The sequence below is a fragment of the Manacus candei genome, unplaced genomic scaffold, assembly GCF_025592945.1.
Source record: "Manacus candei isolate 608988 ecotype Guabito, Panama unplaced genomic scaffold, ASM2559294v1 h1tg000031l, whole genome shotgun sequence".
Classification (NCBI taxonomy): domain Eukaryota; kingdom Metazoa; phylum Chordata; class Aves; order Passeriformes; family Pipridae; genus Manacus; species Manacus candei.
The window spans coordinates 1,557,294-1,578,509 of NW_026138079.1; the positions used below are offsets into that span (position 1 = coordinate 1,557,294).

The 21,216-nt window shown below is 37.2% G+C and overlaps 1 protein-coding gene across 1 annotated transcript; it reads right to left on the reverse strand.

Moving 5' to 3' along the window:
- Positions 1 to 10,165: 10,165 nt before the first annotated feature.
- On the reverse strand, positions 10,166 to 14,079 carry LOC127472694 (calcipressin-1-like). The gene is made up of 2 exons (XM_051791285.1): positions 13,799 to 14,079; positions 10,166 to 11,025 (listed from the first exon to the last, which is right to left on the reverse strand). Exons 1-2 carry the CDS (start codon positions 14,000 to 14,002, stop codon positions 10,975 to 10,977), a joined length of 255 nt encoding a protein of 84 aa, XP_051647245.1. The 5' UTR covers positions 14,003 to 14,079; the 3' UTR covers positions 10,166 to 10,974.
- Positions 14,080 to 21,216: the final 7,137 nt, after the last annotated feature.

The following is a 21,216-nucleotide window of genomic DNA, read 5'->3' on the forward strand; positions in this document are numbered from 1 at the left end:
CCAACAGAATTCTAATTCTAATCCCATGAAAATAATACATCTATTAGAATAATAATTCTAATTATTCATCTATCAGAATAATAATTCTAATTATTTCTCTATTAGAATTCTAATTCTTATCTATCAGAATAATAATTCTAATTATTCATCTATTAGAATTCTAATTATTTATATATCAGAATAATAATTCTAATTATTTCTCTATTAGAATTCTACTTATTATCTATCAGAATAATAATTCTAATAGAATAGAATAATTCTAATTCTCTTACAACAACTAAAAGAATTAGTTATTAGAATAACTAATAAGCTTCCAAAAACATGGAAGTTCCCACATTCCAAGGCATTTCCAGGGGCAAAACACCCAGAGGGGAGAACCTGTCTGAGAATTACACTGATAACGTGGAATAATGTATTTATTATAATTTAATCAAGAAATATTTGGCCAATTTACTGCATGTGAGGTCACCTTTTGCCATCAGTTCCCCCCCCAAAATTCCCTTAAATTCCACCAGCAGGAAAACACAGGTGGAAGAGGCAAGTTCAGGGATGAAAGACCTTCTGGCTGATAATAAATTTGATATTTATTTCATAATAAATATATTTATTAATTAATATAATATTTCTATTATAATTATAATTAAATAAGCATTTTTAGAAAGCCAAGGAGCAGCAACTCCATCACCTGCTGTTCTATCCTTGTTTTTTTTCATTTCTATCCCATGGTTTGTATAAAATCATGGAAAGCTGCCCCATTTCCTGAGAGCAGAAGGCACAGGGTGGGGAATTCCTTCCACTGGTTGGGCTCAACTTTCCTGGAAAACATTCCCCAAAGTCTGCCCAGCATGGAAAGCAATCTATTCTCCCTGGCCAGGGTGGAATTGGGAATTTGGAGAGACAAACAGTTTTTTAGGGCTTTCCTTCTCTCAACTCTGATCTTAACTTCTTTTTGCCCTAAAATATTAGAAAAACTAAAATTTCTGCCTAACTTTCATTCCATTTCCTAGATTTTATATTTACTCCAGCCTTAGGTGCCCTAAAAACGAAGCTCTTCATTGGTATTTGATGATTATTTAAAAAGGAAATGAGTATTTCCATCACCTGTCAAAAAAGTCTGTTCTTTTCTTGGAAGTCCCAACACTACAAAGAGGAATTTATTTTTCCACAGGGGGGGTTGGGAAATATGTACAAATTCCTTGAAACTTGTCTGGCTGGTTCCCAAAATGCCTCAAGGTCTCAGTTCAACCCAAATTAGTGAGACCAACTTAGTCCCTGCTCAAAGCTCTGCTCAGCCCTGGCTGATCCAGCTGAGCCAGGACTAAACTAAGCCTTCCAAGGAGTCCCAGGGTTTTCATCTCCTCCTATTCCATTCCAGAAGTTAAGGGAATTTCATTTGGTTTAATCTGCAGATGGGGAAGCTCCCTGGGATGTTTTCCATGTTATTTATCCTCTGTGGAATTCGACATGAGAAAGGTTGGGCTGTGGCTGCCCCTGGATCCCTGGAAGTGCCCAAGGCCAGGTTGGATAAACTTGGAGCAACCTGGAATAGTGGGAGGCGTCCCTGCCCATGGCAGGGGTGGCACTGGATGGGATTTAAGGTCCCTTCCACCCCAAACCATCCTGGGATTCTGTGACACCTGAGAAATTCCATCCACGTGTAACATCCTGCTCAGATCCATCACCCAACCTTCCCTTGGAATTAGGAATAATTTGGTAACACTGGAAACTATTTTGATTGCAGAATGATGGAATGAATCATGGAATCCTGGAATGGTTTGGGTTGGAAGGGATTTGAAGGATCATCTTGTTCCACCCCCTGCCATGGGCAGGGGCACCTTCCACCAGCCCAGGTTGCTCCAGGCCCCGTCCAACCTGGCCTGGGACACTTCAGGGATCCAGGGGCAGCCACAGCTTCTCTGGGAATTCTATCCCAGCCCCTCCCCACCCTCCCAGCCAGGAATTCTTTCCAATATCCCATCTAACCCTACTCTCTTGGCAGTTTGAAGCCATTCCCCCTTGTCCTGTCCCTCCAGCCCTTGGAAATAGTCTCTCTCCATCTTTCCTGGAGCCCCTTCAGGCCCTGCAAGGCCACAATCAGGTCCCCCCAAAGCTTCTCCTCTCCAGGTTGAACAATCCCAGCTCTCCCAGCCTTTCCTCCCAGCAGAGCTGCTCCAGCCCTGGGATCCTCTTGGTTCCTGCTCTGGCCTCTCTCCAGCAGCTCCATGTCCTTGCTGGGCTGTTCCCCAGAGTGTTTCCAACTCCTTCTTTCCCTGCTCTCCCAGTCCCTCAGCCCCTGGTTGGGACAATCCCCCCCTTTCCCTGTTTTCCATGGAAGGACCAAAGGCCCCCTGGTCCCCTGAGGGCCCTGCCTGCAGCTCCCCCTGCTCTCCTGGCTGGCAGTGCCACCCTCTGAGGGATTCCCGAGGAACTCCAGGGAGTTCCTAGAACAACAACAACAGCCCAGTCCATGGAATGACTCCTCTGGTGTTTGCTCAGCCTTTAAGCAAATACTGGGTTTTATAGATATACATATATAAAAAATAAATAGATATAAATCAATAAATATATATAAATATATATATATATAAATATATATATATATAAATAAATATATAAATAAAAAAGTGATAAGCCTTACCTGGTCACATGGGAACAGTCTTTATATTATATTTATTTATATATATATTTATATATATTTTATATGTATTTATATATATTTTATATATATTTATATATATATTTATATATCTAATATATATTTTTATATATTTATATACTTTATATATATTTTATATATATACATATATTTATATATTTTAATATACTTATACATATTTATATTTTTATAAATTTATATATTTTTATATATTTTATATTTATTTATATTCTTTATATATATTTATATATATTTTACATATTTACATATATTTATATATTTTTATATATTTATATAGTTTTATATATTTATATATTGTAGTATATTTATATACTCTCTCTATATTTTTATATTTTTATATATTTATATAGTTTTATATATTTATATATTCTAATATATTCTATATATATTTTTATATTTTTATTTATTTATATAGTTTTATATATTTATATATTCTAGTATATTTATATATTCTATATATATTTTTATATATTTATATAGTTTTATATATTTATATATTCTAATATATTTATATATTCTATATATATTTATATATTTATATATTTTTATATATTTATATATTCTAATATATTTATATATTCTATATAAATTTTTATATTTATATATTTTATATATATTTACCTATATTTATATATATAAATAAATACAATATAAAGACTGTTCCCATGTGACCAGTTAAGGCTTATCATTTTTTTTCCAGCTGAATTGGGTTTTGATGGAACTCCTCTTAAAACCTTGGAGATGGGAGGGTTTTATTTCACAAGGAGGAAAACCCAGGAATGTGCTCAGGTGTTCTTCAGAAAAACACCATTAACCTGCTGCTTTAGGACCCTTAAACACCACATTTTGGAGAAGGGACACTTCAAATAATTATTATTAAACAATAATTTGCAAATACATGAAACGAATTCAATCAGATCTCTCTGCTCATCAATCAACTTTGGTGTCCCACATCCAATCTATTTGAAAAAAATTCAGATTATTCACTTCCAAGACTGAAGTTGAGCGGGTTGGGTTCAAGACCTTTCAGCATTTCTTTGTTTAGGGCCGTTCCTCGGGGTTGGATTTGCTGATCCCAGGATTTTTTCCCAATATTTGGACTCCTGGTCTGTCTGGATTTTGTTCTCCTGTTATTTGGCTTTCACAGGATCCTCCCCCTTGGGCTTCAAGTTTATCCTGGGGCTGTTCTTGAGGATAAAAATGAGGATTGAACTATTGGTACCAAACACTGAGCTCAGGGAGTTTAAGCCAGGCTTAGTCTAGGAGAGGAAAGATTTCAGTAACATTATTTTATCCTGCCTAATTCACCTTGATTAGCAACCATTCTGTGTCTCTCTCAGGCTTCAAACACACCTTCAGCACCATCTATAAGGTCAGAGATTTATTATTATTATTATTATTATTATTATATTTTTATTTTGATCTTTAGCTGCCATTTCTGAGAAGCAAAAAAAGCAGGATTTGTCCCCAAAGCTGTTTTTTTGTACATTTAATAGTGTTTTTTTCCCCCTCTGGCAGGTACAAGAACTGTCACACAGCAAAGGTATGGCCATAACCCCGATGAAGCAGAATGAAAAATCCTTCTAAAATTAACAATTTACTACCTTGATTATGGCAAAACTGCTCCTTGAGGGAGTGCAAAGGTAAAGAGATGGAAAAATCCCATGTTTGGGGTTTTTCTAATGCCAACACTTATTTAGTTCAAATATTCCAGCTATTTGGAGCAGCAGTTACGTGCCCATCCTCTGACACACCCCCTGTGACTCAGGGAAAAATAAAACTCCAGGAAATTCAAAATGAGACTCCCAACACAGGAGTTCAGGAAACCACAGGAGCTGCTCGGAATCAGGCTGGGATTTGGGGAATTTTAAGGAATGAAATTTTCCCACTGAAGTCACGGAAGAGAAGTTGCAAAATATCTTCTAAGAATGTTCCAAGAGGGGAGCAAAAAAAAAAAAAGGCAATTTAATATAATATTAAGTTATTGGACCTCTAAGAACATATTAAAAGCACCCAGAAATTTCAGAAGTGTTTAAAAATATACTAATAAAAAGTATAAAATGTGTTGGAAGGGACCTTAAAGATCATCTCATTCCAACCCCCTGCCATGGGACTTTCCTCTAGAACAAGTTGCTCCAACCTGGCCTTGATAAGATAATAAAATGTAATAAAAGGAGCCACAGAAAAGTCTGGATTTTACCCTGAATCCCTTGAATTTTTTGTAAGGTTAATACCTGATATATTGGAATTTTCTCAGACATTTAGTGACACATCAGCATCACACTGAAAGCTTTTAAGGTGTTTAACAACAAAGCTTCGAGGCTGCATTTAATTTCTTTGATTTTATGGTTTTGATTGAAGGGAAAAAAACAAAACAAAAAAAAGACCAGCATTAGAAAATAACTCCTGAAAACATTTTAACTTCCTGAACATTCAAGGCAGTGATTTTTGGTTTAGGAACTTCCACTTGCTGAAGTGGAAGTTTTGCACCTCGTTTTAAGTTCTGCTACAGGAATTTTTGGGTTTCTCTTTTTTTTTTTTTTTTCCAGCAGGGGAGATGAAAACATTCACTGCAGCCCAGCAGATGAAAATGGAATTTTCCTTTGGAAGGAAGGAAAACACGACTGAACTGCATCCCAAGCAGTTAATTAAGGAACAATCTCTCCTGAACCATCTCCTGAAGAATTCCTGCACTTCCTCTGCTCTAGGTGAGGTTCCTAAAAGCGGGTTTCTATTGAGATATAGCAAAAAAAAAGCTTTTTAAATGTACTCAAAGTCAATATACACCTTATATATATTATATACCTTCTCCTCCCTTCCCTTCCCCATGGAAAAATCCCCAAATCCTGATGGGAAAAGCTTTATTCCTGCCTTATTGATGGGCTCTCCTTAGTGTGTTTGATGTGCTGTGATGAGGAGTGAACACACACTCATTGTTTTTAATAGAAGTCTGATGATTTAACCTGCTCTGATCCGATTATTCCTTGGCTTACACAACCCCAGGCTGGAGTTATTCAGACTTTCCACTGCCTGCACCAGCAGCTGTTTCCCTGGCACCTGGAGCTGAGGAAAATCCAAGCCCTTAATCAGAGTTTCCATGAGCCAAGAGATGCCTGCAATGGGCTGGACGGGATGTGGCCCAAGGGAAAAGTGGGCTGAGACAGGAACTCCATGAAAAATAAACCCCATCCTGCAAAGGGGTGTCCACACCCCTCAGGAGCTGGGAGAACATCCCGCCAGGAGGTAGGAGAACAACTCTCAGGAACTGGGAGAACACCCCTTAGGAACTGGGAGAACAACCCTCAGGAGGTGGGAGAAAACATCCCCTCAGGAGCTGGAAGAACAGCCCTCAGGAATTGGGAGAACAGCCCCCAGGAATTGGGAAAACAGCCCCCAGGAATTGGGAGAACAGCCCCCAGGAATTGGGAGAACACCCCTCAGGAATTGGGAGAACACCCCTCAGGAATTGGGAGAACACCCCTCAGGAATTGGGAGAACACCCCTCAGGAATTGGGAGAACACCCCTCGGGAATTGGGAGAACACCCCTCGGGAATTGGGAGAACACCCCTCGGGAGCTGGGAGAACACCCCTCAGGAGGTGGGAGAACAGCCCTCAGGGGGTGGGAGAACAGCCCTCAGGGGGTGGGAGAACAGCCCTCAGGGGGTGGGAGAACAGCCCTCAGGGGGTGGGAGAACAGCCCTCAGGGGGTGGGAGAACAGCCCTCAGGGGGTGGGAGAACAGCCCTCAGGGGGTGGGAGAACAGCCATCAGGAATTGGGAGAACGGCCCCCAGGAATTGGGAGAACGGCCCTCAGGAATTGGGAGAATGGCCCTCAGGAATTGGGAGAACGGCCCCCAGGAATTGGGAAAACGGCCCCCAGGAACTGGGAAAACGGCCCCCAGGAATTGGAATAATGTCCCCTCAGGAGGTGGGAGAACACCCCTCAGGAACTGGGAGAAAACATCCCCTCAGGAATTGGGAGAAAACATCTCCTCAGGAATTGGGAGAAAACATCCCCTCAGGAATTGGGAGAAAACATCCCCTCAGGAATTGGGAGAAAACATCCCCTCAGGAATTGGGAGAAAACATCCCCTCAGGAATTGGGAGAAAACATCCCCTCAGGAATTGGGAAAACACCCCCCAGGAGTTCCCACCGATTCCCTCGTTCTCACACTAATTCCCTCTCCAAGTTCTCGTGGGCCCAAGAAAATCTGTGCCTATTTAACATCCCAACCTGCCAGAAATGTGCATTTTAATTCCTGTCTTCTTTGGCCTGTTATTTCCTGTCATCCTCCTCCCTGAACTGGAATATTACAACAAATATTCCCAGGACTAAAAACTAACCTGAGCTTTCCATGGTAATGGAAATATTCCTGCTGCCACCAGCTCGGAGGAATTATCACAGTCCAGACAAAAGCAATAATAATAATTATCAAACTCTATAAAAAATATCAGAGATGGCCTTAATGTATTTAATAATATTATCTACATTTTTTGGGTTACCAGAAGGGAGGGGTTATTTTAACTACAAACCCACATAAGTGTTTTATTTAACTACAGGGATTCTTCACCTAAAAAAAAAATGGAAATAGGGAAAAAAAACTATTTATTTTAACAATCCAGTTTTTATCTCCTGGCACTTCACCAGCTCAGCTGCTCCAGCTTTCTATTTCTACAGAGAAAGGAAGCAGCAACTCTAGGAAAAAAAAATAAAATAAAAAGAAACAGTTCTTGCCTTTCAGCCAGTTTTTACTTGGAAAACATCCTGATTTTTAAGAGGTCTTTATACAGAGATTTATTTCGAAACCAGACCTTCACAGAAGTTTCCAGAATGGCCAATAAAATAAAATAAAGTCATTTTTTTTTGTTTTACCTGCCTGTATCTAAAAGTCAAAGCCTGATTATTTTTTTTAATTAAGCATCCTGAGGTGATTTTTTTCCAATATCAATCTATCAAAAACCTCAAAAAGCAAAACCACCTCAAATCCAACTCATGAACCACCTGAAAATCTGCAAAGGGAAGAAGAAGATGATTCATCCCTGATAAATTTTAATAAATCAAATTGGCTGAGTATTGACAGCTCTGCTTTATGAGTGGGGCCAGTAATAAATAATGACTCACTAATTAATTAAAAAAAAGTCATTCTGGCTTATCTTGGGCAGTAAAAAGTGCTGGGAGGAAGAAATAAAAGCCATAAATCAGGTACTAAACCAGGGAATTAAACCTCCCAGAAAAGCTCTGCCCTAAATCCCTGTGCTTTTAAAATGTATTCCAAGTTATTATATAATTTATATTTATTATATACCTTGTGCACATATATATTACACGTATTATATACCAGACACCACTCACAAATCAGTTCCACTTCCATTCTTAACATTAATATTCCCAACTTTTTAATATCTGAAAATATATTTTAATATATTAATATATTTATATATTATACTATATATAGATACATTATATTATTAAATATATTATATATAAATATATAATATATATTATATATTATATAAATATATAATGTATATAATATATTAAATAATATAATATATTTTTATATAATATATAATATACATAATTTATTTATATATAATATATAATATATATTATATATTTACATATAATATATAATACATATTATATATTTGTATATAATATATAAAAATATAATATATTATATATATGATATACTATACAAAATATATAATATATAATATATAATATATAAATATATTATATTATTAAATATATATTATATTATTAAATATATATTTATATACAAATAAATATATCTTATATTGATATATTAATATATTAATATATTTTAATATATGTGAGAATATTAATATGACTCAATATTAATATACTTCAATATTAATATAATACATTTAATATATATAATATGAAATATTATATCTATTAAAATATATATTGCTTTAATTTTTTAATGGTTTTACTGTTCAAAATAAAACCAGATTACTGGGATGTGACTGAACCAACAGTCTTAACCCTGGGCTTTTTTTTAGAAAGCAGCAGCGTTGAAACAACTCTCAACACTGTCAAAATATATTGATTTTTTTTGGCAGAGGAAGAATGAAACCCTTCAAAATATGTGGAGAAAGGCCCAGGGGCCAAGAAGTCAGTTTGACACCCCCTCAGGGAAGGTTTTGGCCCAGGCAGAGCTGTAAAAATATTCCTCTTATTCTGAAATCCCTTCCTTTGAATGGGATCTAAGAGGGTTTGAAGGAGCTCTGAGGAAAAGGATTAACGAGCCCACGTGACGGGGCCAGGAAGAGATTCCCAGAAATTGAGGGTGAGCTGAGAAAAGAAAAGTTTGGTACAAACTCCTGGGAAATCTCACCAACTTCCTGGCAAGTACAATTAAGTCCAGGAATTCCTGAAGTATTAAAAAAAAAAAAACCAAACCAAAATCCGTCTCGTGATTATTTCAGTGGGTTGTAAATCCATTACAAAGGTCTAAAAACGTGGCTCATTTAACAGCTTTAGTTTTAGGGGAGTTCCCAACAAGGTTTTGCTGCATAAAGCTGAAGGAAAAGCAGGATTTTGAAGGTGTAATTAGGATATTATAAATATATTTAATATAATTATAAATATAATTAAAAATATATAAATATATCTTATAATATAAAATATATAATATATATAAATAATATATTATTTCTATTATAAAATATATAATATATATATTCTATATAATATATTACAAAATATATATTATATAATAAAATATATTATATATAACATATATTATATATAAATTACAAATATATAATAGAATATAATATATAATATATTATAATAATATATAATATAACATATATAATATATATATTATAATATATATTATTATAATATATTATAAATATATATTATAAATATATAAAATATATTTCTCTTGAGATTATCATATTGATAAAAATATTCTATTACATTTATTACAGTTCTAAAATAAAGATTATAAAATACATTATATTTCCATTGAAATTATATTTATAAAAATATCAGGTGAAATTGTTATATTATAGTGATATAGTCCTCTATAGTTATATTATAAATTTATTAGATAATGAATTATATTTGCATTGAGATCATTATATTTATGAAAATATTATATTGCTACATTTTAGTTATAAAATTATATTATTAGAGAATGAATTATATTTACATTGAGATCATATTTATTAAGATATTATATTAAATTGTTACATTATAGTTGTAAAATTAATTATTAGATCATGAATTCTATTTATATTGAGACCATTATATTTATGAAAATATGATACTAAATTGTTACTTTATAGTTGTAAAATTATATTATTAGATAATGAATTATATTTACATTGAGATCATTACATTAAAATATTATGTGAAATGGTTATATTGTAGTTATACAATTATATTATTATATAGTAATATTAACAGTGAAATAATGATATTTATGAAAACGTTCCATTAAAATATCACATTAAATAGTTGTGTTATACTATAAAATTACATTATTGTATAATAAATTATCTTATCATCAGGATTCTACACACCTGAGCCCTGCTTTTCCTGGTTCTACAGCTCCAGGGATTTCTGACCTTATTTAGGCTTTAGTTTCAAGCACAAATAGAACATTTCTTTTATTTGTTTCACTAAATAATCCCAGTTTCTCTGTTCCCCTGGGGTTATGTGAGGACACCCTGCAGGAAACTGCCTCACTCCAACTTCCAACAGGCCACATTGATTTAATTATCCACCTTTCCAGCAAAGTTTTCCCAGAGAAAAAACCATTACTGTGACAGAAAAGCCCCTTTTCAAGTTACCCATAAATCTGAGTATTTGCTAATTATGGCAAACCTGCTGCTGCTTTCATTGATTTGCAGGAACTTGGGAAAAAAAGAGCAGAATTCAGGGAATTATTAAGGTTGGGAAAGAAATGTGGCACATCCCTTTGGAATTCCAGAATCCATGGAAGTTTATTTATTGCCCTTTGACAGCACAAGTTCTAGGAAAAAAAAAACCACCCTGAGTGTCTCCACTGAGAGAGAAAAGCTCTGGAAAAAATGGAATTACCAGCTGAGGAGGATGGGAAGATATAAAAAAGCAGAATTGCTGGCTTTAATAATTAGCTGATTATTATAATTTTTATTCTTTATTTTTTTTAAATAAATGAGCACACAGGACCAGTTCTAAGAGATAAAACTCACCTGGGGTTACAATCCCTCAAAGTGCAAAAATCAACAGCAAAACTACCAAAAAGCTGCAGGTCAGAAAACAGAAATTGGTTCAGCAAGTCAAAAATGGCATTTTTGCATTTTTCCAAGGTTGTTTGCCAACCTAGAGATAAAAAAAAAATCTTCATTTCTTGTGCTTAAGAATAAAACAAAAGACAGAGAATTGAAAAGTATTCCTAAATTGTGCTTTAGAAAAACTTGGGAGTATTTAAGGGCTCTCTGGAAGATTTAGGGGCTGATATTAAAAAAAATCAATTTGGAGGTATTTTTATTTCTTATGAGAATAAAGCAAATAACAAACTGTCATTTATTAGAATTTCCCTCGGTAAGAGGGTCTGTTTTTTAAGGGATTGGTCACAAACCAAAATAAAAATTCAGATTTCTCAACTGGGACCTCGACAGCCTGATAAAAAAACTTTAAAACAAAATCAAAAAAGGGGAGAAATAACAAATTCAAGCAGCATTTCAAGCACAGAGCAGTGTTTGGGGAGGGTTAAAATAGAAATAGCTGTCCTGTCTCACCTTTGATTGGATCAACCCTCCCCAAATAGGGCAATCCAGGATTATTAAGGGGCCTTCTGAAGGGAAAAAGGACCATTAATTACACAGAGAAGGTATTTTAGGAGGGTTACACACAGCTGGGAAAAGTAGGAAGCTCCCAGAAAAGCAGCAAACCACACCCAAACTCACAGGATATTTAGAAAACAGTGTCTGGTGTCTGTTTTACAACCCCTTTCCTCGTCCCTTCAACACCACAAAGCTCCACACAACTGTTTGCTGGGGTAAATTGAATTTTCTGTTCACACCCTACAGCAAACCAAGTGAGTTTTCTTTAAATTAAGCCCCTAACCACGTGTTAAATTTAAATTATTTAAAATTATTATCTTGGACTCATTTTAGTGTGGTCAGCATCACTTTACACACCCAAGTGACAAAATATCTTCATTTTCTGAGACACCAGAGCCAGGAAATGCTGTGGGGAAAACTGGATACACCATGGAAGAATATGGGGTTTTCCTCACTTTTAATATAGCCTTGTTATATTAAAATATGCAAATAAATAAAATATATATGTATATAAAAATGCAAGCACCACCCAAAATGCTGAAGGCACCTTTCCCACCCCCAAAATCTGAGACACAGCCTCGGTTCCACCTTCTCTCTCTCTTTGCAACTCCCTGACATTTGGCCAAAAGAACAAATTCCAACCAAATCCAGTCCATGAATGGGTTTCCCTACACAGCATTCACATATTTCCAGCTTTATTTCCCACCTCTGTACCTGCAGCTAAATTCTGTATTTCAGTGGTTAAAAGTTCAGTTCCCTGACACTTGAGCTCATTTTTCCACCTATTAAATGTCTGTGCACCACCAGCACGTTTTAAACCACCGGGTCCCAAGTCCCTCAACTCTTCTCTTCCTTTATTTTGCATTATTTATAAAACTCTGAGGCTTTTCTTCCCTCTTGGACACACCTATTTATTCAAGTTCAAGTGAATTCTTCCGTCCTTTGCCTCAGAAATGTGATTTATGCAGTAACTGTACAAGTTGTCATCCATGGGGAAGAGAACACAGTTTATGCTGAGATGATGAACATCTAATTAATGATGAACACCTAATTAATGTGTTATTATTTTAAGGAATCTGCACCCCTTCCTGCTGCAGCTCTTAGGAAGTGGGGGGGGGGGGGAAAAGACTTTTAAAACAATTTTTTATTGTAGTTTTAAGGATACCCAAGACTTTGTCCTGGTCTAAATTAAATTAGTGGAGACGGAGATTAATTGGAATAATAAAAAGAAAGACTGAAAAATGGTTTAAGTGTTCAGAGACCCATCCCTGGGAGTGTCCAAGGCCGGGCTGGATGGAACTCGGAGCAACCTGGGATCCTGGAAGGTGTCCCTGCCCATGGATCTTTAAGGTCCCTCCCACCCCAAACCAGTCTGGAATTCTATGATAACACCAAAAGATAAAATATATTGGGCATTAAAAATTCCATAACCTTAGAAACTGCAATATAATGTAGCCGTATCTCCTATTTTTAATACATTTTAACTGTCAGCGGGTTGAGTATTTCACGAAGACAGGGGCAATTATTTTAAGGGATTTCAAACCAGCACCATTATTGCCTGATTTTTCAAGTCCATTCCCTTGAACTCCCACCCGTTTAAAAAAAGCTTAAGCATCTCCCTCAGCATGAAAGACACCTGGAAAGAAGAGCCTGATAGGAAAACCAACCATAAAAACGTATTTAAAAAAAAAGCAAAAAATAAAGCGCTTTTGGGTGCCCCAACCAAAACCTCGACCACAACCAAAACCTCGCCCACAACGGCACAGGGTGGCCCAGGGCCAATTTTTTTTCCCATTCCGGTCTCTGCGGAGCTTCTCCCTGAGCTAAGGGTTGGGGAATTAAAGGAATTAACTGGGGACGGTCGTTGGTGTTGAATCGCCGAGGCTGGAGAGGAGCTCCGGGATGTGCCCATGTGCCCCAGCCCAGCCCGGGGCACCGAGCGCCGCGTCCCGGCGTTCCCCGGACACCCCCCGGGATGGGCACTGCAAACCTCCCCGGGCAGTTCTAATGTTTAACAACCTTTTCCATGAAGGAATTCCTCCTCCTGTCCCACCTGAGCCTCCCCTGGCACAGCTGGAGGCCGTTCCCTCTCCTCCTGTCCCTTGTTCCCTGGGAGCAGAGCCCGACCCCCCCCGGCTCCCCGCTCCTGTCAGGGAGTTGCGGAGCGGGATGGGCTCGTTCCCGACACCCGACGGCATTCCAGGCGCGGATCCCGGGCAGGGCAGGGCGCTGTCTCGCTGCCCTTTCCCCTCCGAGCCCCACCGAGGTCGGCGGCGGCCCCTCACCCGCTGCCCCCCGGCCCCGCTCACCCGGCACGGCCCGTCCTGGAACACGCGCGGGTCCAGGTTGCAGGCGATGGTGGCGGTGGGCAGGTCCCGCAACGCCACCGCCTCCATCTCGCCGTCAACGAAGCTCCACTCCGCGTCCGTCTCCTCCTCCTCCTCTTCCTCTCCCTCCTCCTCCTCCCCTTCCCCGGGCGGCGGCGGCGGCTCCCGGAGCGACGGCTCCTCCATGGCCGGGGCCGCGCGGAGGCGGCTGAGCGGACGTTGCCGAGGCGGCTTCACCCGCCCCTCCGGCCGCCATTTTGTTTCCTTCACCCCCGCGCCGTCTGAGCCAATAGGAAGCCGCCGCCATCGCCCTCCCGCCCCGTGTCAGCCAATAGGAAGCGGCGGCCGCCGTGGCAACAGGTGTTCGGGTGAGGCGCCTTCCGCCATCTTGAGTGAGGGCAACGGGTGTGAGGGAGAGCAACAGACCGTATATATAATATATTATATACCTGAAATATGCCATAAATACTATATATACTGTAGAGATAGCATATAAAGTTGTCGTGGCTTCGCCCCAACTGGTAACCGAGCAACATACTATATACAGATATATACATGTATATATCTGTATATATATATGTATGTATATATGTGTATATAGATGTATATATCTATATATATGTATATATGTATACATATCTATGTATCTATAGATGCATATATATATGTATATGTAGACTGTGTTATATATATGTATATATATACCATATATATATACACTATATACACTATATATACACTATATACACTATATATACACTATATACATATATAGTGTGTATATGGCATATACATAGTGTATATATACAGTATACATATACTATATATAAAATTATGGTATATATGATACACTGTCTGTGCAGTATATATAGTATAAATACTATATATTATAGTGTAAGCATACAGTGTGTATATATATACATTATATATAATATAATACATATTATATATATAATATAATACATATTAAATCTATATTAAAACATGCTATATATTAAAATATACTATATATAAATATATCGTAATTAAAAAACACTATATATTATTATAATATATTAGTATGTATTATATATTATTATTTTATCTTATATATTATTATGGTGTTCTACAAATGGATCATGGAACAGGCAAACAGAAGGAAACTTGGAATTTAAAAAAAGGCCATAATGTTGTTTGTACAGTTGTGTCTCCTCCTGCTGGTGATTATTTTATCCTTAGAGGAGATATTTTCTTACAATATTCCTTCTTAGGTTAATAAAGCCATAAAGGCCAATTGCAAATATATATATATATATGTGTATGTGTATACGTATATATATATATATATATATATGTATGTATATAAATATATATAAATATATAAATATAAATATAAATATAAATATATATATATATATATATATATATATATATATCTGCAGCACCTCCTTCCAGAGGAAGGCCCAAAAATGAGTTTCAGAGGTCACAGGGTTCTTTTAAAATAAATTTATTTACCCTAAACCTGCCCTCCTTCAGCTTAAAACCATTGCCCTTGTCCTGTCACTCTCTGCCTGTATAAATAATTAGCTTGATTTAATAGTTATTCTAGATCACAGCTTTTAACTGTAATTTTTTTGTGGAGAAAATGTGTCAGTGCACACTTGGAAAACATTATTGTGCCAAATCTGGGATTGGATCTCGTATCCAGGCTATAAAAATACTAGGATATGTCACTTCTGCTGGCACAGCAAATATTTTCAATTATATTCAAAGTAAAATACTCCTACAGATCTGGGGTTTATTTCCAAAACACAGCATTAAACCGGGGGGGAAAAAGCTAATTTTCACAGTTCTGGGCAAAGGTAACACCAGAAACTCCTGGGGATAAACTTCGAAATTATCACTTCTCACCTTTTTTTTCTGACAGATCAAAGGTTTTAAACTGATAAATTAAAATCTCAGCCAACACACAGAGGAGGAGAAAAAAAAATTGCCACTTCCTCCTCTTCATTTGCAGGTTTTTTTTGCTCTCTAATCTGTTTTAAGTCTTTTTTTTGGGGAGAGATAAGCTAAATACAGGATATTTTTGTGCTCACTTGTGACATAAATCCGTGGGTTTTCGATCCCATTTTCACAAAAGTTCGGACAAGTGGTACCTTTAAAAGAAAAATCGAAATATGTGAAAGTGTTTCATGCTAAATGCAGCCAAAATAATGCCATTTTTAACCCTGTTCTTTGATGTCAAAGGTGCTTCCCGGGGGGATTTTCCAGCCCCCTGTGGAAATTCCACCTGAGGAAATGGAAATCTAATGGGACACAGATTTAGAAAAAGTCAGGAAGCAAAACCTCCCACTGATAAATTCCTGGAACTGCAGCCTGGAATCTTCCTGTTGGGAAAACCGTGGCCAAATATTAATTTCCCCTCGGCTGGTTATTGCAATTCAGGTGTCACATTTGTGGGTGCAGTAAGTTATTAATTATATGTAATATAATAAAATAGTTTAATATTTAATTTACTATACTTCAAAATAATTTAATATTAAATATGTTTAATATTTAATTAAATATTTATATTTATATTTTGTATTATAATATATAACATTATTTATTCTATATTATATATAATATATTAAATATAAAATATATAATATATATAATATATAATATAATATATATTTTCTATATTATATATATACTATATTATATATAAAAAATTATATTATATATATAATATATAATATAACATTATATATATTCTATATTATATATAAAATATATAAATATTATATATATTCTATATTATATATAATATATATAAAATATATGATATATATAATATAATATTATCTATATTCTATATTCTATATAATATATAAAATATATATAATATATATAATATATTATATGTAATATTATATATATTCTATATTATATATTCTATATATATTCTGTATTTTAATATATTATATATAATATATATAATATATATAATATATATAATATATATAATATAGAATATATATAATATTATATTATATATTACAATATTAAATATAAATATTTAATTAAATATTAAACATATTTAATATTCGATTGTATTAAATATAATTAATAACTTACTGCACCCACAAATGTGACATCTGAATTGCAATAACCCTCTGAGGTTATTGCATATATTATATATATATTGCATGTATTATATATACTATTACATAATATATATTAATATATACTATAATATTACATAGAATATTATTATATTTATATTTAATTAAATATTAAATATATTTAACACAATTAATATAATTAATTAAGCCGAAAGCTGAGATCGTGATCACCGAGGAGCTGTTTGCCCTGAGAGCTTGAAAGTTCAAACCCCAAATTAATTCAAATTAAAAACCCCCAGTCGCAGGCACCAGAAAAAAAAATAAATAAAGTATAAATAAACCTGAATCTCCCTAAACTTAGGATTTAAAGATTCATCCTTTCTTGTTCAAAAATCGGATTTTCCCCCTCAATATTTGAGGCCGGAGCGTGTCTTTCGGTGTAAATGGGCAGCGATTAACTCTAATGATTTCTCTGCCCGCAGGAAAAGCTTCCCGGGGGGAAAATCGTTAAATATTCCCTGGAAGGGAGCCAGGGGAACGTTCCGAGCGCTGACACCACCATCTAGCGGCAAAATAAAACCTCGGAGGGGTCAAAAGCGCTGCTTTTGTTTACCTGCGACTGTAAAAATCCGAATTTCTCCGGTGAAAGGCAGCCGGTCGGAAAGGCAAAAAAAAAATTAAAAATAAAATAAAATCAGATTATACCGGACTCGATTATAAATAAATGGAAATAATGGAGGGAGAAAAAAAAAATCACAAAATCACCAAATAATGGAGATTGGGAGGGACCTTTGGGATTTTGGGGACTTTTTAACCTCGCTTTAAATGTCTGGCTTGGTTTGAAGAGGGCTTTGCTGAAGAGGATTTTTCGTGGAATGTCCCGGAAAACGATGGATGGAGGGAACAGGAGGCAGAGCCTGGGAAGGAGGAGCTGCCTGGAAAGGGCAACCTGTGGTTTGGGAGAGGGGGAGTTGTCCCAGGGCAGAGAAGAATCCCAGACTGGTCTGAGCTGGAAGGGACCTTAAGGATCATCCCATCCCTCCCCTGCCATGGACAGGGACACCTTCCACCAGCCCAGGGTGCTCCAAGCCCCGTCCAACCTGGCCTTGGACACTTCCAGGGATCCAGGGGCAGCCACAGCTTCTCTGGGAATTCTATCCCAGCCCCTCCCCACCCTCACAGCCGGGAATTCCTTCCCAATATCCCATCTATCCCTGCCCTCTGGCAGTTGGAAACCATTCCCCTTGTCCTGTCCCTCCATCCCTTGGAAATAGTTCTCCATCTTTCCTGGAGCTCCTTCAGGCCCTGGAAGGCCACAATCAGGTGGAATCATGGAATCCTGGAATGGTTTGAGTTGGAAGGGACCTTAAGGATCATCCCATTCCACCCCCTTCCACCAGCCCAGGTTGCTCCAAGTTTATCCAACCTGGCCTTGGACACTTCCAGGGATCCAGGGGCAGCCACAGCTTCTCTGGGCAACCTGGGCCAGGGGCTCCCCACCCTCCCAGCCAGGAATTCCTTCCCAATATCCCATCTCTCCCTGCCCTCTGCCAGTTTGAAGCCATTCCCCCTTGTCCTGTCCCTCCAGCCCTTGGAAATAGTCTCTCTCCATCTTTCCTGGAGCCCCTTCAGGCCCTGCAAGGCCACAATCAGGTCACCCCAAAGCTTCTCCTCTCCAGGCTGAACAATCCCAGCTCTCCCAGCCTTTCCTCCCAGCAGAGCTGCTCCAGCCCTGGCATCCTCTTGGTTCCTGCTCTGGCCTCTCTCCAGCAGCTCCATGTCCTTGCTGGGCTGTTCCCCAGGGCTGGAGCAGCTCTGCAGGGGGGTCTCACCCGAGGGGCAGAGGGGCACAATCCCCTCTCCTGGGGGATCAGCCCAGGATCTGTTGGATGTCAGAGCTGCCAACACACACTGCTGACTCATCTCCACCTTTTCACCCACGAGAATCCCCCAAATCCTTCTCCCCAGGGCTGCTCTCAGGGAATTCTTCTCCCAGTCCGTGCTCAGGGCTGGGATTGCCCCGACCCAGGGGCAGCCCCAGCTCTGGGACTGGTTGAACCTCCTGAGGTTCTCGTGGGCCCCTCCTCCTTAAAAATACAATAAAATGCCATTAAACCAAATCAATGCCGTGAAGTTCATGGGTTTTTTTTTTCTCCTTTGGCATCGGTGGGGTGGTGAAAAGCTCTGCGGGGCAGGAGCCGAGGTGGTTTAGGAACGTCTGGAGCTCGGGTGACGCACAAAGCTCCTGTTCACAAAGCTCCTGTTCCCGATGCACATCAGCTTCTTCGGTCGCTATGGGCACAATCTCTTCCCTTTTCCCGGGATCTCCCCCTCCTCCCGCCGCTCCCCCGGCCGTTCCCGGCGAGCCGGGAAGCTCTGGAATGTGCCTTTCCCTGGCTGGGGCCAGGTTGGGCTCCCAAGGTCGCCGCCACCCTCGGGTTCCACCCCAGCTCCTTTGAGCAGGAATGCAGCGGCTCGTCCTGAACCTCCTCCTGGTTTTCAAGCTCCGCTGGTTCGGCTCCTAAATTAGGGAGAAAAGGGAAACCCCCAGGAGGGAAAAGGATTTTATGGCAGGAATGATCCTGGTTACTGATTTACAGCAGGGCTCGGCTCCAAGGGCTGCAGGAGAGCCGCTGGGAAGGGACAAGGAGCGGAGCACAGCTTCCATAAAAACTGCTGGAAATGGCAAAAGGAAGAGGAAGGTTGGGTTCCTAATCCTGGGAAATGGAAAGGAAATAATTACAAAAAATAAAATAAAATAAAATAAAATAAAATAGAAAAGAAAAAAGAAAAGAAAAGAAAAGAAAAGAAAAGAAAAGAAAAGAAAAGAAAAGAAAAGAAAAGAAAAGAAAAGAAAAGAAAAGAAAAGAAAAGAAAAGAAAAGAAAAGAAAAGAAAAGAAAAAAAGAGGAAAATGGAAAAGGGAAGGGAAGGTTTGGGAAGGTTTGGGAAGGGAAGGTTTGGGAAGAAAAGAAAAAAGAAAAGAAAAGAAAAGAAAAGAAAAAAGAAAAAAGAAAAAAGAAAAAAGAAAAAAGAAAAAAGAAAAAAGAAAAAAGAAAAAAGAAAAAAGAAAAAAGAAAAAAGAAAAGAAAAGAAAAAGAGGAAAATGGAAAATGAAGAAAAGAAAAAGGAAAATGGAAAAGGGAAGGGAAGGTTTGGGAAGGTTTGGGAAGGTTTGGGAAGGGAAGAAAAAACAGAAAAAGGGAAGGGAAAGGAAGGTTTGGGAAGGGAAGGTTTGGGAAGAAAAGAAAAGAAAAGAAAAGAAAAGAAAAGAAAAGAAAAGAAAAGAAAAGAAAAGAAAAGAAAAGAAAAGAAAAGAAAAGAAAAGAAAAGAAAAGAAAAGAAAAGAAAAGAAAAGAAAAGAAAAGAAAAGAAAAGAAAAGAGAAAAAGGAAGGGAAACAGGAAAAAACAGAGAAAGAAAGAGAGAAAGAAAGAGAGAGAGAGAAAAGAAAGAAAAAAGAGAGAAAGAGAGAAAGGAAAAAGAGAGAAAGGAAAGAGGAAGAGGAAAAAAGGAAAAGGAAAAAGGAAAAAGGAAAAAGGAAAAAGGAAAAAGGAAAAAGGAAAAAGGAAAAAGGAAAAAGGAAAAAGGAAAAAGGAAAAGATTGTGGCATAACCTGTGTGCAAATAACATGAAATAAAATGAATACTAGTGAAAAATGAACATTAGTGAAAGATTAGTGGACCTTGAGTGCCCGGGGAACTTCCCTCTGGCAGCAGCTCAGAGCATCTCCGGGCTGGCCTGAAATATCCCAAGTTTTATTCCCAAAATCTATCATTGTCAGAGAATCCTCAGGGCTGGAAGAGACCTTCAGGACCATCCAGTCCCACCATCATCACCCCTAAACCCTGTCCCTGAGTAGTTCTTTTAAAAGCTAAATAAATTTAAAAGTTCTCCCAATTTCCAAAAAAAAAAAATTAATATTAATATTAAAATGCAAGTTCAAGTGGAATTGGTTGAGAATGTGACTCTGTTTTACGTGGGGGGAAAAAAAAGCTGTGAGAGGTGAAGTGAAATTTAAAACAAGGGTATAAAAAATTGAGATTTAAAACGAGATATAAATTTCAAACAAGAGTATTAAAAAAAAAATCAAACTGAAAGGAGCTGTGGCTGGGGATTGTATTTCAAGAGATTATTCCGAGAAGCAACAAGCACAATAAACCAGGAAACTGGTTTATTTAAAATTTATTTATTTAAAACAAATGACAGTGGTTTGAAATGGGAGTTAAAATAACAGAGTTCAAGACAATCCATTATTAAAAGTGAAGAAAATCTCTCAGAGCTTAAAAAAACTTGGAGTTATTTCCAGTTCCACA

Bases quoted from the DNA above. Each gene is read 5' to 3' on its own strand.
- LOC127472694 (XM_051791285.1), bottom strand. From the start codon at position 14,002: ATGGAGGAGCCGTCGCTCCGGGAGCCGCCGCCGCCGCCCGGGGAAGGG. The intron at 11,026-13,798 runs GTGAGCGGGGCC...TTTTATCTCTAG, and splicing joins TCCAGGACGGGCCGTGCCGG to GTTGGCAAACAACCTTGGAA.